This window comes from Manis pentadactyla, chromosome 7, assembly GCF_030020395.1.
Source record: "Manis pentadactyla isolate mManPen7 chromosome 7, mManPen7.hap1, whole genome shotgun sequence".
NCBI classification, from domain to species: domain Eukaryota; kingdom Metazoa; phylum Chordata; class Mammalia; order Pholidota; family Manidae; genus Manis; species Manis pentadactyla.
Genome location: NC_080025.1, coordinates 20,306,871 through 20,325,365, shown reverse-complemented (window position 1 = coordinate 20,325,365; position 18,495 = coordinate 20,306,871). Strand labels below are relative to the sequence as shown.

The following is an 18,495-nucleotide window of genomic DNA, read 5'->3' as shown; positions in this document are numbered from 1 at the left end:
GGCAGCCTGTGCTCTGCTAAGGAGCACGCTGCTTTGTCTTCCCTTTTGTGGAGCTATCTCTGTGGGCTTCCATAGCCTCTGGCATTAAAGAAACTATCTTCTGGGTCTGTTGGGGGCTGTCTTCCTATCAATCATGTGACTATTGTTATGATAACAGCACACAATTAAAAGTTAAAAACAAACAATAAAAAACCTTACTCAAACAGCTTTAACCTAGGCCAAAGGAGATTAATACCCCAGGTAGGTGAAATATTCAAAGGTATAACTGGTTTCAGGAAGAGCATGAAGGAGCCCAGAAATATCATCAATAACCTAATTTTCATGCCATGTTTCCACTCTGCCTCAGTGTCAGCTTCACTAAAAGATGTTTCCTATTGGTCCTAAAATTGACCCAACACTCCTAAGGTCCTCATTAGTAACAGTAGAGAAAAAGAGGAGATATTTGTTCCAGCTTTCCATAAAACGTCCTGAGACTCAGCCTGACTGGAACAGTGTAGGTCCCATGCCTACCCCAGATCCAAACACCCCTGCCAAAGCCTAGCTTGGATTAATCTCAGATCCAGGTTGGATTTTTTCTCCCTAGAACCAACCAAACAGAAATTGTGAGCTAATTATGCTAGGAAGCATAACGTCCACTACAGATGATAACCAAAAAAAAAATCCCTTCCTGCTGGCTATGTCATGAGACTATACCAAATACCATGTCAAGAATGTTCAAACCAGTGTTTAAAATAGAAAAACTGGAACCCACTGAATATGCAACAATATGAAATTGACTAATTCATAGTAATCTACACAGTAAAACACTGTATCAGCAGTTCTCAATTTCCTAGGTCTCAGGACCCCTTTATATTCTTAAAAATTATTGAGGACCCAAAAGAGCTTTTGTAAATGTGGGTTATCTATTACCACTTACTGTTTTAGAAAATAAAACTGAGACATTTAAAAAATATATTTATTGTTTAAAAATAGCAGTAGTAAATAAATCCATGACATGTTAACAAGATACTTCCTTTTTTTAAATATCTTCACTCCCCAGAATAGTGAGAAGAGTGACACTGTTGTCTGGCTTAACAGAAGTGGCTGGATTCTCAGATCTGCTTCTGCATTCAATTAGTTTCGATATGCTATCTTGGCGGATGTATATAAAGTCTGTGCTCAAACACGTATGTGGTTGGAAAAAGAAAGAGTATTTCAATACTCTTTCCAGATAACTGTAGACATTCTTCTTTGAAACTATACCAAAATTGGACAGTTGTTAGTTTCTTAAAAATTGGCTGTCGTGTAATCTAAAACCATATAAATTAATTTCTTCATATTCTGCTACATTAAAGTCCACTGGCTCATAATGTGCTTCAAATGTATCTTTTACTCATGCATGACTTTATAGAACATGAATCAGTTATCGAGAAAATACGAGTTCACTGAGTTAGGTATACCTTCTAAATGTTGAAAAAAATCATTATATAGTATTAAAAATAACCCCCATTTGTCAATCATAGGATTAACATCTCATTAGAAAAGTCCTTGTGTTATGAGAAGCTGTCCAACTCCTGGTAGCAAACACAAGCTTTCCAAAATCATAAACTTCATAAGAAATCTCAAATTTTATCATTGGCAACAATAATGATCACTTTTCCTTGGAGTTAGAGGCAGATTTCATTCAATTTTGAGAAAATATCCACCAAACCATCCAAGTCTGAATAAACAACTGTCGTTTTCTGTCAATCTTTTCAGTAAAAATGGTATTCTGTGGGAAAAGAGCAACTAATTCAGTTCACAACTCAAATAATCAAACGAGTGTTCTTCCTGGAGATGACCAGCACACTTTGGCACAGGAGAAGGTCCTATGCATACCTGCCATTTCACCACACAGAATATTGAAAAGATGTGGGTTTAAGGACTGAGAATTAATCAAATGGATAATTGGGGGCCATTGTCCTGATGTGCACTAAAGTACCGGTGGTTTGACTCACTACTGCTTTGCTACCTCAATGCAAATATCAACAAAGCATAAAAAGCAAATAAACGTCTAGGTATTTTGAAAACAGTTTTGTCTTTGCAGATCCCCTGGAAGGGCACCAGGGACTCCTAGTAGTCTTCAGGCTGCACTTTGAGAATCACTGTATTTATAAAGCCACAAAAAAAGATTCTGTGGAAGATGACTTAATCACATGGAAAACACATTTTCATAGTACATTCAAGTGAAATATTAAGTAACAGACAACATTTTTATGTTTGGCTAATTCTACTTCTAAAAATAATCTGAATAGAAGAATGACAAAATCACCAATAGAAAAGTGATTATAAAAATTATGGTGTAGTTACCATATAGAACAGCATGTAGCTGTAAAAAATGAGACCAATATATACTGAAATGGAAAGTTCTTCAGGATGTATTATGCAAAAAAAGTTTGTTGCAGAAAACTGCATGTAGCATGATCTCATTTATGTAAAAAAATAAGAATGTGGGTGTAAATATACAGACAAAGGAATTTACATACGGAAGAAATGATAAGGGAACTATTTGTCATACATTTAATAGGAGTTATCTTCTGGAAAATAAGTAAATTGGATGTAGGTAAATGGGAATATGGGAGACTTTAAGTTTAGCTGGAATATTTTACAAAGAAAACCATTCATGTATTATTCCTGTAACAAACTAAGAAAAGGAATGAATATAGAAATGTTTGCCAGAATATACAAAAGAGACTAACTGATTACCTAATAATGGAACCATATGTGATTTTCATTTGCTTTTTGTCATTTCTCTGGCTTATCTAGTTCTTCTACAACAAACATATATTTCTTCATTATTAACAGCAATTACTTTTATTTACCAAAAAAACCAACTAAAAGCCATATGGTAAACTGCTGAAAACTATGTAAACTATGGTTTAACCAAGCTCAGAGTCAGAATATGGGTCTTAGATCTTTACATTTTATGTGCTACACAAAGAGATAATAGAATTGAATACTGACATTTCAAAAACTAAAGGTGTTCACGGAATTAAGTAAATGAATGTTTAAGCATATATGTATATACATTTTTAATATTCACTATGAAGAACATTGTATTTTTTATTATTTGAAAACTAATAAAAATACTGTATAAAACGAAAGTGCATAGTGTCCTAGTGCAATTGGTCTCCTTAGTTTTATGCTTTTTCCCTACTTATATGCAAACCAAAGTGGGTTTTTTTTCCCAAAAATGTTTCATTTTCATTGGTCTGGCCCACTAGTACCATTTGGCAATGTGAATGAGAGTTTCTTCTGAAGTTAGTAAAGACAATTGATAGAATAACTACTATGATTTCTTCATTTACAAGACAAAATTTTGGTAATGTATCAATTTTACATCACACACGCAACCACTGCACAACTACTCATCTGTTATTTATAGCAAAACACCTCACATTACATTTTCCAAATACACTATTAAAGAGATTAGAAAACAGCAGTAACACAGTGTACTAAAGCAACCTTACAGGAAACTAATCTAGTATCTACTCAACATACTCATTCAGGCTCTCAGAAGACTCAGCTTGGCGTGAATCGTACAAGGCTGTTTTAAGATGCCAGCTATTCAGTAACAGGTGAGTTTTACTTTAAGATCAACTAATTTTTAAACTGACATTACTCCCCACTCTTTTCAGAAATGAAATACAACTCCCCTCTTATAATGTAGCAAGATACATATAAACCCTATGGCAAAATTGCCAGTTTAACTAAAAAGACCCTTCTTTTTTGTTTTGGTCACTGGGTTCTTGCTGGTATCAACTAAGGTCTCAGTTCTTTGGGCAAACCACGCAGGTAATTTTCTCTTTGAGGTTTCAGATGAAGTCTATAGGAAAGAAACAGAAGAAGAGGTATTTGTACTGGTGAAAATGTGTAACCGTTGTGAAAGGTAACATAGGTTACCAAATATAAACCCACCATCCTTCCCTTGCCAAATGAAACAAAATAGTGAGATCTATAGCATCTACTTCTAGATCCAAAAGCAGATAAATAAAAGAGACAAAAATCACTCTCTCAATTCTGTAGGTAACTGCTTGCCATTCTGTTACCTATTCTTAGGCACTCGGGTGTGGACACGCATGTGGGAAGGAACGAAGTGGGCATTATTTCAGTTCTGTGTCCCGTGGTGTATTTGCTCTGGGTTGACCAAAATGCAGAACTGAATGTTCTGAGAAGGTATCTGCCTGGGCATGCACACCCACACACACATGCACAGTTATACCAGGCATTTGAAAAAGCATGTAACTTCTACATCTCCGATGGTAGACAGACTAGAGGAGCGGTTCAACCATCATCAGTCCCCTTGCAGAGTTGCTGAGATAGCAGACACTCAAAAACACAAGCTGAATAAATGAAAAAAAAAAGTTGTTTTTTGTCTCATAGGCTCTTTTAAGAATCTGCTGAAACCTAGAGATCCACTTAAAGTGAAAGTGCCTGGACAAAATTATTTTAAGAACTCAAAGGTAGTGGTTGTGTACTTATGACCTCACATGAAAAAAATAAAGCAATATTAAGTAGGTAAGTGTTCCATGAGCCTAAAATGGTATTAAATTAGTGTTATCTCAGTTTGAGAACTAGATCCTCAAACTAACATGACAGAAATCATTCTAACATGAGTACATCTTGGAATCCAGCAGAGTTAATTTAGTTATTGAAAAAATTTGAAGGACTTTAAGAGAAGGTGGCCTCATCTGAGTTATAATATTTCTGTTAGCCTAAGGTACAAAAGTATAACTTATTCCATCTCAAGAATGAAGACTATATCTACATACTGTTCATCAATTGCCTTCTATGTTCTATTATGTCTTCTATGCTTAAAAATGAATTCAAAATATTAAGGGTGGGGAAAAAAACAGTGAAAGAATCTTGACAGAAAACTGTGAAATCTTGTACTTAAAAGAAGGTAAAAACTGTCAGTTTTAGCTTGATTAAAGAAATCCAGTGTGGAAGAAAGGGCTGTTCACACTTTAGCAAAAGGAAAAAAAACAGGGTAAGTTGGCAACTTTTCTCCTAGGTACCCATTTCCTCATAAACCAGGTGAACAGCTAGATTTATACACACTGTACAATACTCCAGTGTTTGACACAGAAGTAACAGACCTATGGATGTAACGTGGCACAGAGAAAAGGCATTTGGGTAGAGATAAAATTGGCCCAGAAATATATGTTCTTCCCCAATGATCTTAATCTCAAAATCCTTCATAGCCACATATAACTACAGTCACTTGCAATTAGAGTTTGAACCCAGAGTGCATTTGGAGGAAGGAAATCAGTTAAGATTATAACAAAGCCAAAAAGTAAAACAGAGCATGTCTGACTAATAACAGAGCAAAGGAAAAAAAGTTTTATCGTAGCCCAATACCATGAAATAAGCAGGGCTTTGAAACCAGACAGAACTAGGTTTGAGTTCAAATTGAGTCACTTCCTAAATGTATGACCTTATGACATTTAAGCCTCAATTTCTTCACATAGAAAATGAGAATAACAGAGTATAACAACACTGGATTATTTGGAGAATTAAATGAGAGTATATACAAAAATATCAGGACTCATTAATAGGTAGTTAGTATCATTTGGAGTCTTACCTTCTATAATATTCCTATACAATATGATCTTCAGTATTTATCCTATAATAATGACCTTATTTCATTGAGAAAGGGGGAAACGCTCACTTACATGGAGTGTATCTTTTGAGTCTCAACAGTAAGTGTCTGGAGGAACCTTAATTTGTGGTCTAAGCACCTAATAGAAACAATGCCTTTCAGTGACTACCTCCTTCATCAGTAGAAGGAGGTATTTACATCATTTTGATACCCCAAATTCTATTAACAAATACTGTCATTAAGAACACAAAACATTAACTCACTAGCTGATTATATGTGCACACATACATGCACTCAAAAAGAGAAGTATGTAGGTTGTATTCACATCTAATTTCATCTAAAACTAAGATAAACCTAAACATATCAGTCATCAAGCTTGATGTATCTGTCATAAAAAATACTTTCTTAAATCAATTTTACCTGTGAATGAGAATCTGCATGTAAATCTATTTCTGGATTGCTCGACGGCTGATTCCAAGAAGTTAGTGAACTTCTGTGACTCTCACCTTTCAGTGAAAAATCACGAGGATATCTTCCGCCAACCTTTAACATTATTAGAGAACACAAAATAGTTACAGCATAAACCATCTTCCTGGCAGAAAAACAAAAACTATGCCTAAAAAAGCAAAGCTTAAAAATATTCTAATTATTCTGAAGAGCTGAATTTTAACAATAACGACTCTAATACTAACCATGAGGCATTCTTTCTGAGTACCTTTAAGTAGTTTGTAAAGAATACAGTTATTTCAATTTACAATGAGATTCAGTGGCAGGGCAGGAAATACCACTCTGTGTCTCTCTCAAGCAGCTGAGAAAAATAAGGAAAAACATGGTTCAGGAAAGACAGTGACAACAGCAAAAAGGCTTTTTAAGCTCTCTGGATCCCAGTGTTAAAATAGATAGAACTACACAGCAAAACAGAAAACTCATCGTCTACATTTGCAATAAAACCAAGTTTAAGAGTATATCCTCAGGAAACACAAACTATAAGCATGTGAGGAAAATCACCAACAGCCATAAGGCCTGCATGGTTCAGTGTCCGTATGGGAGAAAGCAGGGCGGCCGTGAGGTGCGTGAGATCAGGAGAGCCACACAGCCACGGGGACACTCAGGAAAGCATGTAGATTAGTTTGAGAACAGCCATCTGAAACTGCAGGGCTTCCCAAACCAGCAGCAGGTGACTATGAGGAGTCCACAGTAGTGGCTTATGGGGCAGAGCTGCTGGCTCCTGTGGACTCTCCTGACCAGCTAACGCTGCCTTCCGGGGAAGGACCCACACTCAGAACGGCTGGGCGTAGGTCCAATCACGCAGGACGGGCAGAAGAGAGACACGGGGAAGAGAGTCCAGGGAAAAGTGGCAGAGGAGTGTATCTCATAAACCAAGATTCCATATTTTGAACATTACACAACAACAGCAGAGAGCCCTGTGAACTTGGAAAAACTATCCTGAAACAAGCCCTCTTTTGAAAGTGCAGAAATGCTCATTTCAAACGACAAAGAACAACAAGAAAATATCAAGGTCAAATCTGACACCAGAAAAACTTGCTAAGATACAAATAAAACTGTAACCTCTCAAAACGAGCTAGAAAACTTTAAGAAAATGATTTAAAACACAAAAGAACATCATAAATCAAAATTGGAAAAATTCAAGACCGAGGAGAAAAGTTCAGGAAAAAATAAGAAATAAAAAAGGATTATAGAAATGAACATTAAACTATGAAGAACATAGCAATAAACAAAAACAGAAGACACCCAAAGAGAAATAGAAGGTGAAGAAGAAGAAATGAAAGAGAAATGAAGAACTAACAAGAATTCATTAGAGTGACAAATACTGTAGCTGGGCAAAGAAGACCCAGTGTACAGACGGCAGGAGGCTCTGGAGAGGAGGTTCAAAGAAATGGGACAAAAGCATGACAAGTCAACATAAGGGAGCTTTCCTGAAATAACAACATTTTAAAGACTATAATGTAAGGGAACTTTCCAGAAAAAAAAAAACCCTGCATATTTAAAGAGCCCACTGCTTATGTCTGTACACTGAATCAGAACTACCAATATCAAGACCTAATCTTCTACTATTAAACGTAGGCATGATTGAGCTTCTATCTTATTAGCAATCACGAAGGTAAACATGCATCAAACCTGCATCATCTAGTAAAAAGAATTTGTTTCGACATTATTCTGTATCAGAAGCCTTCTGATTATAGGATGAAATCGACTAAGGGATACAACCCAGGTCAGTAGAGAAGATGAATCTTCCCCTAAATGAGAGGGGAGGGCTAAATCCTGTAGGGCTAGTGTGATTTTCCTCCATCCCCAAACACCTCCCCACTCTGTCATCCCCATCTGGTATTATTTTTCAATAGGGGAAAAGTAAAAATACTGATGTATGGTTAACATAATATTTCACTGCAAATATTCTTCAATATTGAGGAAATACAAGTTACACCTTTTCCTGTATTGACAGGTAGAAAGTTGAGAAACAGTAACATCATAGGCACCTGGTATAGATTTCAGAAATAAAAGGCTCGGAACAGAAGCCAAATTTCACTATCACCACTCAACATGTTTTCTCTAATGCTTTTCTTATAGTTAGTCCAGTTGTCAAAATAATGTAAAGAACTCCAAATAACAATTTCGTTAGGTTCTCAAGGACATGACTACATACAAACCCAGCTGAAGTACAGAATTTGAAAAGGCCAACTCCTCTATTTTCAAGCTATTGAGAAAAGGATTCCTGTGCAGACTATCTTAGAACTGAAATGGAATCTCCAATTATCTCATATAAATATTAGCAATCACCCACTACGATGCTGAGCTAATTATCTAGGAACTAAAATAATTCTTCAGTTAATTATTCACTTTTACAAGCTTTTATCGTGGACTCATGTAATTTTAGACCTGGGAGACACTGAAAGTCAAGTTTTCAAATTTATACAATCATTTAACAAAGTCACATTGTCAAAGAAGTTATTCTCGGATTACTATTTATCTCATACAACATACAGAATAGTTTCCAAAACATTTGATTTTAATAAAACATACCATCTCAAATAATACTAAATTCATGGCCTTTCTCTGATCATGCAAAAGGTATGTTGGGATATGCTCAGGACAATGAACAATAACTCTCCTCGTACCTCAGATATTCAATATAACAGGCACAGAGCACGATGAGGGACAGAATGATAGAAAAACTAGAATCTGTTTTCATTTTCATTAATCACATAAAGCCAATGTCACACTTAAAGCCAGTATTGACCACACCTATGAAAGAAAGAGAATTCCCAGGCTATAGTCAATAGGAAGTAGAGGTAAAATTTAAGCTGACATTCCACACAAAATGCTAAATAGACAGACACAATTTCCCTTTTCCTGTCATTTAAAAACAATCACTCTTCTCAGATCAGATTTATGAGAAGCTGAAGAAATACAGCACACAGATAAAGTAAATTTACTCAGAATTTATAACAGCTTAAAAAAATACAGCGCTCTAGTATTAGAATGTGCAAATTGAACACATTGACATGCTATGAAAATTCTACATATAATTATTACCTTGGGATTAGCATCTACTTCTCCCTTGCTTCTCTTGAAACTTGAACAGCTCTCCTCAGAGTCAGGGAGACATCTTTTTTTTTCTGAATCACAAGAAAGCTGGCCTAACAGTCTGTCCTCATGATCTTTTTCCAGGATCTCAATTGCCAGGTGGATAAGGTACGTGTCAATGCTTTCAGGAACAAACATTCTGATTAGTTTTATTTTAGTCATATCTGTACAAGATGAAAAAAGAAGATTTAAAAATAAATCACACAGAACATCTTAGAAAATCTGTGAGCTGGGAATACTGAAATATTTTGTGGAAAGGAAGGTCACCAAAGAAAATGTTCCTCTTTCAAATGCCTTTAGCCCTACGGGATCGAAGTGGACTAAAATGTGTCTCCCTTACTCCTGCGCCAAGCGTACTCCCTCCTCCGAGACCCAAAGTCAGGTCACTGCCATCATCTCTGCCTAAATTACATTTCAAACTGTCTTTTGTGGGTTGCCCTGAGAATCAAAACCACCATTCACAGAATTGTTTCTAAAGGAATTACACTTCAAATTCCAAATACCAATTATAAGTTATTTTTTTAATAAATTATTCTCAAATTAGAAGCTAGTAATACTCGTAAACAAGATCTTAATAAAAAGGATCCTTTCAATGGATATTGTATCATAACAAAACATCAGTTATTTAAAATGCATATTAACTGAATTTTCTGGGAAAGATCTGTATCTTATTTTCATAATCAAGGAATTTTTTTTGAAGTATTATTGATACTGATATACAATTTATATTGGTTTCAAATATACAACACAGTGTTTCAACAGTTACCCACATTATCAAATCCTCACCACCTCTAGTGTGGTTATTATCTATCAACATAGTAAGATGTTACAGAATCACTGACTATATTTTCCATGCTGTATGATCATCCTTGTGACCAACTAATATTGTGATTGCAAATTATTGTGCCCTTTTATCCCCCTCACGGGAGCCAACCCCTCCCCCTTGGCAACCACTAGTCATTTGTCTATGAATCTACTGCTTTTCTGGTTCCTTCTGTTTCACTTTGTTTTTATATTCCACAAATAAGTGAAATCATATGGTATTTGTCTTTCTTTGCCTGGCTTATTTCACTAAGCATAATACCTTCTAGACCCCTCCATGTTGTTGCAAATGGCAGGATGTCTTTTCTTTTTATGGCTGAATACCATTCCATTGTGTTTCTGTACCACATCTTTTTTACCCATTCATCTTTTGACAGATACTTAGATTGCTTCCATATCTTGGCTATTACAAATAGTGTAGCAATAAACACAGCCGTACATGTATCTTTTAAAATGAGGGATCTTGTTTTCCTCAGGTAAATTCCTAGAAGAAGAATTACTGGATCAAATGGTATTTCTATTTATAGTTTTTTGAGGAACCGCCATACTGCTTTCCACAACGGTTGCACCAGTTGACATGCCCACCAACAGCGTAGGAGGGTTCCTATTTCTCCGCATCCTCACCAGCATTTCTTTCTTTTCTTTGAATAGTGGCCATTCTAACTGGTATGAAGTGATATCTCATTGTGGTTTTAATTTGCATTTCCCTTATGATTAGCAATGTGGAGCATCTTTTCATGCGCCTGTTGCCATTTGTATTTCTTCTTTGAAGAAGTGCCTGTTCAGGTCCTCTGCCCATTTTTTAATCAGGTTATTTGTTTTTGGGGTGTTGAGGCATATAAATTCTTTAAATATTTAGATGTCAACCCCTTATCAGGTGGGTCATTTAGGATTATATTCTCCCATACTGTAGGATGACTTTTTGTTCTGCTGGTGTCCTTTGCTCTACAGAAGCTTTTTAGTTTGATGTAGTCCCACTTATTCGTTTTTTTATTTTCCCTTGCCCAAGGAAATTTGTCCAAGAAAAAATTGGCATTCTTATGTTCGAGAGACTTTTGCCTCTGTTTTCTTCTAAGAGTTTTATGGTTTCACGACTTTGATCCTAATTGTAGTTAAATTAAACAGGATCAAATTAAAACCACAATGAAGTATCACCTCATACCAGTTGGAATGGCCACTATCCAAAAGACAAGAAATTAACAAATGCTGGCAAGGATGCAAGAAACAGGAACCCTCCTACACTGTTGGTTGGAATGTCAATTGGTCCAACTGTTGTGGGAAGCAGTATGGAGGTTCCTCAAATACTATAATTAGGTCTTTGATCCATTTTGAGTTTACTTTTGTGTATGGAGTTAAGACAATAATCCAGTATCATTCTCTTACATGTAGCTGTACAGTTTTCCCAACACCAGTGGTTGGAGAGGCTGTCTTTTCCCCACTGTGTATTCATGGCTCCTTTATCATATATTGATTGACCAAATACATGTGAATTTGTTATCTGGGCTCTCTGTTCTGTTCCATTGATCTATGGGTCTGTTTTCGTGCCAGTACGTGCCAGTTTTCGTGTTTTGATTACTGTGGCATTGTATTAGAGCTTGAAGTCAGGGCATGTAATCCCCCCAGCTCTGTTCTTCTTTCTCAGGATTGCTTTGGCTGTTAGGCATCGTTTGTGGTTCCATAAGAATCTTAGAACTATTTGCTCTAGTTCATTGAAAAATGCTGCTGGTATTTTGAAAGGAATTGCATTTAACCTGTAAATTACTTTGGGCAGGATGGCCATTTTGACAATATTAATTCTTCCTATCCATGAGCATGAGATAGATTTCCATTTATTGCTGTCTTCTTTAATTTCTCCCATGAGTGTCTTATAGTTTTCAGAGTATAGGTCTTTCACCTCCTCAGAATCAAGGAATTTTTAATATTCATGATTCAATGGAACTGATTTAGACTGTGTCAGCCTCTTCACACCTTTTACAAATCATGTAGCGATCTCCTCCATGTCACTCACCATTTATGTTTTAAGTACTTCTCCTGACACATTCATCCACAATACTCTAGAGTATGGTAAAAGTAAGCAGCTTAGAACAGAAGTCTTCATGTAATTTATAAAATTGGCATCAAACATTTTTGACATCCACCTCAAATGAACCCCAGAAACCAAGTATTTTTATGTGTCAACCTGGAAAAGTGGTCTTTAAATTATTACAGTTTTCAGGTTTATATTCTCCTTTCTTCCAAAGATCTTATGTTACTGTTCCAGGACTTCTAAAACAACTGCAGTTGGGAAAAAAAAAAAACAGGAGTAGAAAGCTGCACAGCTAATACAAACTAGGACAGTGGTCTAGTTGAGAAAGTAGCTGATATTCTTTCTCAAACTTTAAAGTTTAAAAATGTTAAAACTGATGTTAAGCAAAATCTTAGAAGGATAAGATTACCTCTAAGTGTAAAAAAATCAGCAATGTGACTATAATATCAATCCAACTAAAATTTTATTTGTTCCTTGGTCACTATACCATTCTAATACCACTGGAATTTGGCCAATTTTACTACTTCATTTTTTAGTGGCTGAGGGGTCTTCATTTGCATGTTATCTATCAGACTTTGAGTTCCTTTTCATTTAACTTCACTTTTTCTTTGGAAAAAAATGTTTTGATGAGCATTATATTACACACATCTTTCCATATTTCTAGATTCCTAAAAGTGGGATTGCTAGTTCAAAGGTTAGACATATTTTATATTTTGAAACATATTGCCAAGCTACCAATAAAACTATCCTTTCTGATACAATAACCACCAATCACATGTAGCTATTGAGCATTTGAAATATGGCTAGTGTAGCTGAGGAGCTCAGTTCTTCATTTTAAGTGATTCTAATTAATTTAAGCTTTTATTTAAAAATTGATACTTGATTCAGTTATCAGAAAATTCTTGAGTATGTTTGTAACAAACTATGTATCTCCATTTACTTTAATTGTAAATTTGATGAAAGCTAAATACAGATCAATAATTTCAAATTAAAGTTTAGCTTCAGAACTGAGAGACTATCAGTGTAAAATGCATACCTGACTTCAAAGACTTGGTACAAAATAAAAACAAAATATAAAATATCTCATTAATAATTTTTATGTTGACTATATGTTGAAATGATAACATTTTTTATTTATTGGGTTAGCTAAATTGTATAATTAAAATTAATTGCATCTGTTTATTTTTACTTTTTTAATGTGGCTGCTAAAATATTTAAAACTGCTTATGAGGCCTACATTGTTACTTCTTTTTTGGATAATGCTGCTTGAGAATCACCATATGGATTTTCCCATACTCCAGACAACTAATAAAACTATAATGCATTAATTCACTGTCTTTTGTGGGTACTTAAATATTGGATAAAGTGTACATCCTTGATTTCATTATTCTATAACAAAAATTTACAAACCAATTTTTGGGGACACATCCACAAAATCTTGAACTATCATAGCATCATGGGCACATTATTTTGAAAAGAAAAAATGAGATATTTATTCCATTTGAAACAATGTATTTCCTAAATTAGAATATCTTCTTTTCATAAAATTATGATATATAAACATTTGCCTATGGTTTTAAACCACTGTTAATGATTTAATAAATGCATATAGCTAATTATAATAGAATTTCTAGAAAAATCCATATATTTACTTACACATTTCTATAAAGTGCCCTTTATATTTTTATCTTAAGTCATCCTATATACATATGTAAATAAGTGATTTCTAACTTTAAAGATGCTTCTTATTCTGCCTTAACTGTCCATGCAAGTAAATGCTGAAAATACCTATTGGCAAACAAAATAATGAATACTGGCTGCACTCCTACAGTGCTTTAAGAGAGATCATATTACCTCTACTTTTATGGCAGGTCCCTTGGAAGCCACCCTTAATTTTCCAGTTACATGCACATAAAGAATGGAACAATGAAATTATTCAAAATATTACCCAGGCACCTCATTAAATGCCTTAATTTATTATTAAGCATAGTTAAAATCCCAACCCCATAAAAGATGCTTAAAATCATATAAACATGGAAAAACTGAAAGAATAAAAAGTTACAGAACTCCTGTAAATATTAAGTTACAAAGACAAAACATACTTAGCTAATAAGACAGTATGAAAATAATAGATACGATTTCTCAAGTCACAAATGTTATTTTTAGGTAGAAGATTATTCCATAATAAAACAGAGAAATTTCTCAATTCAGGATTGTGCAAACTTGTTCATTAAAACACCTAATCACGTGATATGGCTACAGTTAAAAAATGAAAACATACCTGAATCATTACTGTAACAAACATATCTTCCTTTCTTATTATAATTTATAACTCAACAATGTTTTCTCCAGTAAGAGAACAAATAGTATTTTATCAAGGCAAAACAAGAATTCAAAAGTAAAATTTCACACTAATACACAGTACCTTACAGACTATAAATGTACTATCAAAAAAATGTAGAGCTTACAGTTGTCACAGTCTTAACTTCCTCAGTTTTGGCTTTGGAAGCAAACTACAATAATATACTTTTTCATATTATATGCATGACTTACAGTGTATTGACAAAGAGATGAAATAAGTGTTTAATAAGTATATTTCAAAGTGTTCTCTAGGAATTTCAATTTAAGATTTACCTCTGAGTCAAAATCTATTTGCTATACTGAGTGTATAGCAGTCAAGACAAATGTTTTAACTGATGTTAATGTTAATGTTTAACTAATGTCATTAATGATAACAAATGTTTTTCTCACCTTCCTAATATTTGTTTAATCAGGCTTGCAATTATAAATAGAGAATTTTTCATGCTTATATATTCTGCTTGGTTTTAATCTCTCTTATATGAAAGTTATATGACATCAGAAATTGAAATTGCTAAGCTCAGAATACAAAGAGCACTAGATACAGTAGAAAATATTTAAAGATACTAAATATATAAATATATTAAACTAAATATAACTAAGTACATTTATTTTACTCATCAATTAGAAGTTGATAAACACAAATCTTGTATCAAGATTAGAAACTATGTATTTCTTTCTTTTAAATAGCAGTACAACTTTAACATGTTATAATAAGAAGAAAAACTTGCTGAATAACTAACCTTGACATGATATTAAGACAATTTTCAATTCTAGGACTCAGACTCCTATCTCTGGAACAGGGTGGGAGTAGGAAAGTAAAAATTTAATGATTTTCTATTTCATTTCCAAATCTAAAATTCTCTAACTTTACAACTATATGATTTAGGAAGCAAACCAGCAGCACTTCAATTCTTCATCACAGCCAATTAAAATAGATGTTGTCAATACTTGGCTGAATAACAGAATCTTCAATATTCCTCTACACTGAAATTAGAATATCCATTTTTATGTCATTCAAGAACATTTGCCCGAGAATTCTTCAGTACTTGAAAAAAAGAAAGATAATTATAACCTGCCTATTAAAGTTGTATGTCTCTATAACATACAGTTTTGAAACCTCCCTTTTTATATACTTATTAACTTATTTTCTTAATTAGGTGCTGAAGTGAATAGAGGACAAAAGGAATCACAGAAGGTTGTTTTTAAGAAGCCCTAAGATCTTGCCATCTTTTCAATCATTGTCATATTCACCATCACCACCACCACCATTTATGAAATACTTACCAAGTGCCCGAGCCTTCTGTGTAGTATCCCATTATTTCTCACAATTCTGTAAGAGAGGAAGTACTATCCCTCCCTGTTTTAGAGATGAGGAAACTGAGGCTTAGGGAGACTGGGTCATTTGCCCAAGGTCACACAGCTCTGAAATGGTGCAGCCAAATCAGCTGTTATCAGAGGTGTTGTTCTCCCCAGCTAGACTACCACCACCCATCAGACTTCAGGGTTTAAAGAAGGAAACCGTATGAAAGCGAACATGACTCTCAACAGGGAAAAACAAGGGGCAAATACTGCAGATGCTCTTTCAGACAACGCTGTCTCCCATCAACAGCTCATCAAGACACACATTTCTCAATACATATATGTAAAGGAAAAAATACTTCCAGAGTATTACAATCAAGAGCACATCCAATTCTCTGACTTTCTCTAAAATATTATCTTACATTGGAGAAATGAGAGGTTTTATACAATCACAGTTGCAAAGCAGTTACTGTTTTCCTTCCTCTGCCTTAATTGCTAGTAAAATGGCTGCTGAAGTTAGAAAGATGAGAATACAACCAGGAGAGCTGGCTAGCTTTCTCATAAGATAACTCTAAGTTACTTTGGATGCTTTATCCAAGTGCAGGATTTGGCCCTTAGCTTTTCAGAGTTAGAAATGTAATTTAACCTTAATTAGATCCACATTAACCAAGTTCACAAAATGCCAGCTCATAAGTTTACAATTATAAATTCACAATTATTGCATAGATAAGTACCCAGATTACTATGACTAGTGCATACTTCCGTTATACACAGATCTACATGGGAAAGCAAATCATAACCAGAAAGCTAAGAGATAAAGATGCAGAATTAGTTCACGCATCTTCCCCAAAAAAGATCTTGGCATAACTTGTCAACAGGCCCTTAATGTACTTGAAGTCTCGTTGGCAAGGATTAGAAATTATGTACTTCTTTCTTTTAAACAGGCGGCAGTGCAACTTTAACATGGTATATACTAAAAAGAAAAACTGACACAGTGGGACTGACTCGGGTGGCCACTGGCCAAACTTGCTTCTGCGTCTCTCCTCTCCCTGTGCTTCCGCGGTTGATGGAGGGAAGTCGGAAGCGCTGGTGTTCTTCCGTTAGACCTTCAGTCATCTCGCTCAAGCCTAAAATGAATACTGACTTTTCAGAGAATTAATATCTTTATTCTGACCAATTAAGTAGAGCATCGATTGTGCTTTCAAAGAGTGATTTCCCTTATTTCCACATTTTTAGGAGGAATAGTATAGTTTTTCCCAAGTGGGAAAGAATTTGGGGTAATAAAAATTAAACTATTTGCACTATAGCTTTGGAGATAAAGTTTTCTCTGTCCTGTCAGAAAAAAATGTATCAAATTTATTGAGTTATAACACATCCAGCTTATATTTATACATTTATGGGGGAAAAAAATCCTCTAATGTACCTCATTTTTACCTCTACAAAATACGGATCTCAATTTAAATTTTTCTCTGAAGGGCAAGAAATGGGACTCGATGTCCATGAAAATCCTGCAGCAAAGTGACAGAAGGAAACCCTTCCACAGGGGGGCCTAGAGAACCTTGACCATCCCTTCGAAGTCACAGTGACTGATACCACCTACCATATGATTAGAAAGGCAACCTAACTGAACCTAATAACAAGGGATCAGATTTAGGAACAAACAAGGAGTCAGTAAACAATGGGGAATGAGTATGTAGAAAAATGTGTTCTTCTCAAGTGATGAGGTTGAAGTTAGAAAAGGATGAAAGTGCATTATTTGGGGATGAGTGTGAAAGTTGTAACTGAAATCTAAAAAGGAATATAATAGTTTCTCAGACTCAGAATTCCCTGAGTGATAGTGGGAGGACTGTTTTCTAAAACAATAAAAGCATTACAAAAGCAAAGTTTTCATAATAGCATAAAGGGTTAATGCTGTTAAAGTAAAAAATATTTGTGCCCTGCTTGTTTACTCCCTCCAGGTTCAATGACTCCAGCCATTAGGGCTGCAGACGAGGGTCCTGGTCATCACCTGAGTTGATGGGAGGGTTTCGGATAACATCAGCAATAATCTTCTGAACCTCTGCAGTCAGGCCTGCTCGTTCGGTATCAAGTGGGTAGCCAGCTTTCACCGCCTGGGATAAGTGCATGCCAACTGCTGAGATGGGCAAAACCCTGTTCTCAGCCACACTCCTCTAGAGAAACAGCAGCAGAACAAACTGAGTGAGTTTTTTTAAGTGCCCACTGCGTTGCAGGGAAACAAAACATCCAAACCCTTCCAGGAGTAAATGGTCACTAAGAAATAAACAATGGATTAAACCTTCACTTAAAATTTTCACTTTAACTATTTCTTTAAAACTACCCACATTAAGGAACTCCACAGGTTTTACTTTTCACTTACTGTACTGAACAAAACAAAATCTAGCTTTAGCTAAGATATCAATCCTTGCCCCTCTGTAATTATTCACTTTAAAAATCTATCATTGGCAAAGAATAGTCATTCAATGCTAATTGTATGTTTAATACTGCCACAACCTTTTGAAAATACAGTAAACTGTAATCCAATATTCTACTTGAAATAACACATGGTACTTTAGTTACACGAATTTCCAAGAAGGCAAATCCAAAAATGCTTAGTGATAACATAAGGCTCCATAAGCACTCTATAAAATATTTTTTAGAAGATCTTAATAGGTGTTTTATATTGACTCTGTTCATAAAATAATAACAACCCCAATTTAACAAGGGCTGTCATCATTTACCTAGTATTGAACTTAACAAGAAT

The 18,495-nt window shown here is 34.9% G+C and overlaps 1 protein-coding gene across 3 annotated transcripts in view; it reads right to left on the bottom strand.

Moving 5' to 3' along the window:
• Positions 1 to 937: 937 nt before the first annotated feature.
• The window catches only part of WRN (WRN RecQ like helicase), a 140,459-nt gene continuing 122,901 nt past the window's right edge, over positions 938 to 18,495 (bottom strand). For all 3 annotated transcript variants that reach the window (XM_036894217.2, XM_036894219.2, XM_057505167.1), the window contains 4 exons: positions 17,743 to 17,905; positions 9,176 to 9,390; positions 6,041 to 6,163; positions 938 to 3,844 (listed from right to left, as the gene is read on the bottom strand). In XM_036894217.2, the coding sequence (XP_036750112.2) occupies positions 3,725 to 3,844; positions 6,041 to 6,163; positions 9,176 to 9,390; positions 17,743 to 17,905 (621 nt within the window). In that variant the 3' untranslated portion in view covers positions 938 to 3,724. The remainder of the gene's footprint in view (positions 3,845 to 6,040; positions 6,164 to 9,175; positions 9,391 to 17,742; positions 17,906 to 18,495) is intronic.